This window comes from Limulus polyphemus, unplaced genomic scaffold (genome assembly GCF_000517525.1).
Source record: "Limulus polyphemus unplaced genomic scaffold, Limulus_polyphemus-2.1.2 Scaffold678, whole genome shotgun sequence".
Lineage (NCBI taxonomy): Eukaryota > Metazoa > Arthropoda > Merostomata > Xiphosura > Limulidae > Limulus > Limulus polyphemus.
Genome location: NW_013666288.1, coordinates 397409 through 403220, shown reverse-complemented (window position 1 = coordinate 403220; position 5812 = coordinate 397409). Strand labels below are relative to the sequence as shown.

Here is a 5812-nt window from a genome sequence, read left to right as displayed (position 1 = left end):
TTTTTTAATAGTCCAAATGCAAAGTAATATTTATGTTAAGATTAAAAATACATTTCTTCGTCTCAAATTTCAATTGTATGATCCTTAAAATCCCTAAATGGATTTCAAACATTTTGTATAAGTAAAACTTCATCTTTATCTCTTATTTCCTCTACCTTAACTCTATACAGGGCTGATCAATTTGATCAACCTCGTAACCACAGAAAAAAAATCGAAATAATTCTAAATTAGCTATTTTTTTCTTTCTGGAATGACTTCAGATTGTAACACAGAACAACATTTGTTTATCCTAAATAGTTATATACTCGTAACAGTATACATATACTTATACTTAAATTTTATTGTCTAACCACTATCGGGGCCATTCGAAATACACTACGCACGAGCTACTTGCGAGTGTACCTCGTGAAAATTTTCTATTATATTATTATCATTTATTTTACCTAATCTAACCTTAAATAACTTAAAAAGTTGAAGATCAGAAAACAAGGTTTGATGAATTCGAAGACTAAAGCACTGAACTCTGTGGTCATAGTGAGTATAGTTGAGTTTAGAAGCGCGTCTGGATGCGCAATTGTCGTCATGATGATGGAGATGCAGAGGATACATACTATCACCCAAGGATTAATTCAGGACTGAAGTTTTTTCGTTGTGGTCAACCAACTTGTCACTGCACTGAAATACCGTTTTGATGCATATAAAGATGTTGCCAAATTAGGATTCCTTTCTAAACTATCATGTCTTTCATGTCAATAAATCAGCCACCCTGCAAAATGTTTTTCCGTTCTTTTCCGAACGATGTTGAAACCGAGATAGAAAAATAATTGATCCAGTTTTCCACATTTGAAATTCCAGAGCTTTGACGTTCATTCACACAGTTTTAACCAACAGAATCAGTGGAGTTAAGAATATTCCTTTTTCTCCATAGACACGCCTTTATCGAAACATTTCCTAATGTTGAGATAGTGCTGAGATTATACTTGTTCATGATGGTATCAAACTGCAGCGATCGCTTTCGAAATTAAAACGAATAAAAAGTGAACTCATGAACAGAACAGGACAAAGCCAAATAAAGTTTCTATAATGAACATAGAATGTGACATATTTCGAAAGCAAGACTTTTCGAAACTCATTGACAAATTAATTTATAATAAAGCCAGAAGAATACAATTCCAGCTTTATACAGGTACATGCAGGTTCTAATAAAGTTGTCTTCGTGAAGGACTAAAATGTGTTTCCACACGTTTGTGGTTAGTTAATATTGTTTCCAGTGTTACAAGGCTATGTATATCATTAAAATGTTCTCACGTGTATATGCTTAACATTATGATTTTGACAGTGAAATTGACTCAGTTCACAAGAGATCAATATATCTACGATGGGAAGAGGGGGGGGGGGTTCTACTCCTACCGCCCGGGTACTAAGCAACTCTTAATCCGTCATTGTACACAGTTTTATAGAAAAACGATCAAGGAAACTATAATATATCATAACGTAAATGGATACTTAATTATATTAAAATCAGGTGATATTTATCATTTTACAAATATCTTAGATGTTAATGCCAACTTTTGGCAGACAATTAGCAAAATACGTAGTAAATCTATCAGAGTATTAAAAACGCATTGGAAATTTATTTTCATACTCATATGATTTTACTTTTAGGTTTTTAACGTTTCAAATATAATATAATTATTAATATTTGAACCATTTTAAACCATACATGTTCTTTTTTTTCAAAATTGTTATACATTGGGTTTCATTTGCAAAATATTTCGAATATTGTAAGCTTCTTGTATATTTTGTTTTTAAATAAGCTTCCCGAAGTAATAAAAGTTATGCCTTTAAAATAATCTTGTAAGTGCAAGAGTAATTAAAAAATGTGAAAAAAGTATTTGCTTATCGTCTAATCTTATCAATAATTTTTTTCTTGGCTGATTAATGATTATTTTCTGTATTGCATTGATAAGTTTGTACTTGCTTATTGAAGGTATCCCTGATAGCTCGAATCATTCCAAGCCCTGACTGGTTCATTGGAGTGGACAGTTTTGAGTTATGTGTGAATGGCAAGTGGGTAGACACCATTATATTGGATGTCGATCCTTTAGACGCTGGAACCGACAACGGATTTACTTTCACTGCTCCAAACTGGCAGACAGAACCCAGAAACAAAATTTCTCAAATCACTGCCCACCATCCCAGTCATCCAGCTAATTCTTTCTACTACCCTAACCTGAGGAAACTCCCTATAATTGCTTACTTCCAATTCACGAAAACAAAAATTTATGAATTAAGTGAAGTGTTTTCTCATGTGAAGGATCAAATCATTGCTGAAGAGGAAGAAGAAGAATCAGAGGAAAAGAAACTGGAGGAAGAAGTTGTTATAATGGAAGCCAACACCGTCGGTTATGAAGGGACCGTTAGCGGTCTTAGGATCAAAATCATCAAAAATGATGAAGCAACAGAACATTCAGCAAGAAGTCAAACTAAAAGACTGAGAGAATTGTTGAAGCAGAGAAGAAGTGGTTTCCGAATTCGTTCCGCATCACACCATTCAGCACATCGTAAGTACAGTCAGATCTCAGTTTGGGTTTCCTATGTGAAAGAAGGTTTAAAACGCTAGATATTAAATGAAGGTTTGCCAATATAATGGCAGGTTGCACAATGAACTATTTCTCGTAATTTTTTATTTTGGTGTCGTTAGATACTTATATAGTTTTTCTCTTTTACTTTCCTAAGCATCTGTTCTTTGTAGTTACATCTCATTTTGCTAAAGATAATAAATAATTATAAATTATATTTTTGTATTCTACATTTATACGTTTTTATACTTGCCAAAGCAATTGTACTGTGCTCAGTAAAATTAAAATACAGTGGTTAAGTACATTATACTAAAACGGTTTCAGCGTTTCACAACGTTTTTACAATTCATGTTGCCACTTTAGGTCATGCTCTATGACGACTGTGCACTTTGACAATAGCCCTGCAGTATATTTGCCATTCCAATAGGCGCTATCGTGACACTGTCATGTCCAGAGCACACCATTTCTAGCTGCAGGCTTAGCGTAATAAATCTAATGTACGAGGAAGACGGTTTCCCACCTCCCGTTTCAACAGTCCGATTGCAGAGTAACCAATAGGCGCTTTGTATGGAAGAACGTGAATTCATGTTTCATTTTGCAACTTTTTAGGTTGTGCTACTATTGAAAGGAGAGGTGTGGTTTGTTTTGAATTTCGCACAAAGCTACACGAGGGCTATCTGCGCTAGCCATCTCTAAGTTAGCAGTGAAAGACTAGAGGGACAGCAGCTAGTTATCACTACCCACCGCCAACTCTTGAGCTACTCTTTTAGCAACGAATAGTGGAATTGACCGTCCTACGACTGAAAGGGCGAGCATTTTTGGTGGGACGGGGATATGAACCTGTGACTCTCAGATTGCGAGTCAAGCGCCTTAACCACCTGGCTATGCCGAGCCTAGGGAAGGTGGGACTGGAAGCCTTACCTTGGTGAACCCATATCCTTTTGATCTTGCTGATTATATTGTGTATTGTTACCTGGGACACGTCGATGGCTTTTGTCACTTACCTTTGTTTACCTCGACTGGGATATGACTTATTGCGGCTTTCTTTGTGAACAAACTTTGTTCCTAAAGTTCATCCATATTTCTTTGTTTCCAATGTCATTAAGTACAAGGGAGATCCTTGTCTTGGAAGATCTAACCCCCCCCCCCCCGATCTGAACAAATCTTTAAGACCTGAGTGGATGAATACTTTACGTCGAAAAAAACTCTCACATGCCCTTACCGAAAATCTTCAATTTTAGGTGGCATCACACTACCTACGTAACGCCAACCGATGTCAAAATGTAGTTCTGGTATATGCTATTACACCATGACTTCTTATACAATGTGGCTATTACGTGACTTGTTGCTTTGTATATTCAAAATCATTTTGATATAACGTACTAAATTCTCTCTTAGATAGCGACATAAATGTAGGGATATTTTTAAAATGTATATATATATATATATGTACTTACGTTTTTAAAACGTTCTGTAGGTCGACCTCGTCCATGCAAGGTCAGCGACTGGTCAGAATGGTCATCATGTAGTGAAACCTGTGGTTTTGGTAAATCCACCCGAACGAGAAGAGTAATCAGACACGCCAAGCGTGGAGGATCTCCTTGTCCACTCTTACAAGAAACGCGATGGTGTCGGGGAACTGGAAACTGTCGTTTGGAAAATAAAAGATACTTCTTTTGGTGAAAACAAAACAAAGAAAAAAGATATTTAGCTTACCATCACACAATTGATATTTTCCCGAAGAGCTAACTACATTAATTTTTGGCCTCAGCTTGTGAATCAAAATACTCTCTCTCTTTTTTTTTTGTACAGAAACTACGTATAAAACAAAAGTTAGCATTTTTTTGCGCATGGTAACGAGACTATTCTTAATTTTGAAAATTGTGGTAAATTTTCTAAGATCACATTTAAGTAACTTGCTAAACTAATACAATACCAGCATACATTTAAGGATCGCTGTTCCACAAATTATAAAATCTCGTTAATTAGTATAGGTATAACTATGACAAATAAGAGTTTCTAAAGCATGTTTTAACCTTTTTTTAAGACGTTCAGATTAAACTAATGCTGTCCAGATATTTTATTATAATAAAAATATATATGAATCACTTTAAAAACTATTAAGTGTATCTATTAGGTTAATTTAGTTTTGATGCTACTTTAAAATATTATAGTAAGTTGTACGTTTCTCTTAAAAACAATATAATAATTGTGTTGAAAAAATGGACATATTGACTTGGATGTATATAGTTTTGTTTGAACGAATCTTACAGTCGTTTGATTTGGAAACTAAAGTTTAGTATGTATTTATCCTTTCAGTAATCCTGCCCACTGCTTATCTGTCCAGCTGTTTATGGACTTCAGTTGTATCGATTTTATGAAATGCATGTATAAATTGCGTTTTTATGGTATTCCTTTATGGCGCAAACGTTTATAGTGATCTTCGTGTCATTTTAATAATGCTTTAGCGGTTCCTAATTTAAGGGTTTTATTGCGTTGAATGTTTTCAGTTAACTTTGTAATTGCCAAAAAACAAACGGTTTCTAAATGTTGAATTAATTTCTACGTTTCAGGTAGAAAATAAGATTATTATATTTTTTGTTTGAAAATTTGTTGTTTACATTTTCTGAGGTACTATTAAGGCTGATTTTGCGCTATTAAAATGTTCATCTAACTGTTAATAGTAACATACTAAACAAAGCTTCATTTTATGAATTCCTTAGTTGTCTTGCCTATGCAACATTTTTTTTCCATAATTACTCAATTTTGAAAGGTATATGCGTATATTTGTACAACCTGTGGCTCGTTTTGCTACTTTCGTGTTATAATAATTCATTGATGAGATGGTAAACCAAACATGCTTTAAGATATAGTAATTGCTTTAAATAGTCATGAATAGTCCACCTTTATGAGCTCCAAGTATTAGGTTTTACAACAGAATAGTGTTTAGTAATGAGATTCAGGCGAAATCTAATAAATATGTACAATTTACACCTGTTGGCTAGCAAACAGTGACCAAAGTAAACACTGACCAACTTGAACAAAATGAACATTCATAAAGACATTTTATGTCTCAATGTATATATTTAAAGTTGACGACTAGTTAAAATCCACTTTATAAACTATAAATGTTTTTTACAATTTGAAGATCACACTTTAATTCTTCACTAACGTCGAAAACAATCGTTCTTCCTTCACACATCTATACTATTATGCAGCTGAGACTCGGA

The 5812-nt window shown here is 34.0% G+C and overlaps 1 protein-coding gene across 1 annotated transcript in view; it reads left to right on the top strand.

The window, feature by feature from the left end:
• LOC106459903 (spondin-2-like) overlaps positions 1-5077 on the top strand; it is a 15642-nt gene extending 10565 nt beyond the window's left edge. The window contains exons 3-4 of the mRNA XM_013919573.2: positions 1991-2564; positions 4060-5077. Of these exons, the coding sequence (XP_013775027.1) occupies positions 1991-2564; positions 4060-4265 (780 nt within the window). The 3' untranslated portion in view covers positions 4266-5077. The remainder of the gene's footprint in view (positions 1-1990; positions 2565-4059) is intronic.
• Positions 5078-5812: the final 735 nt, after the last annotated feature.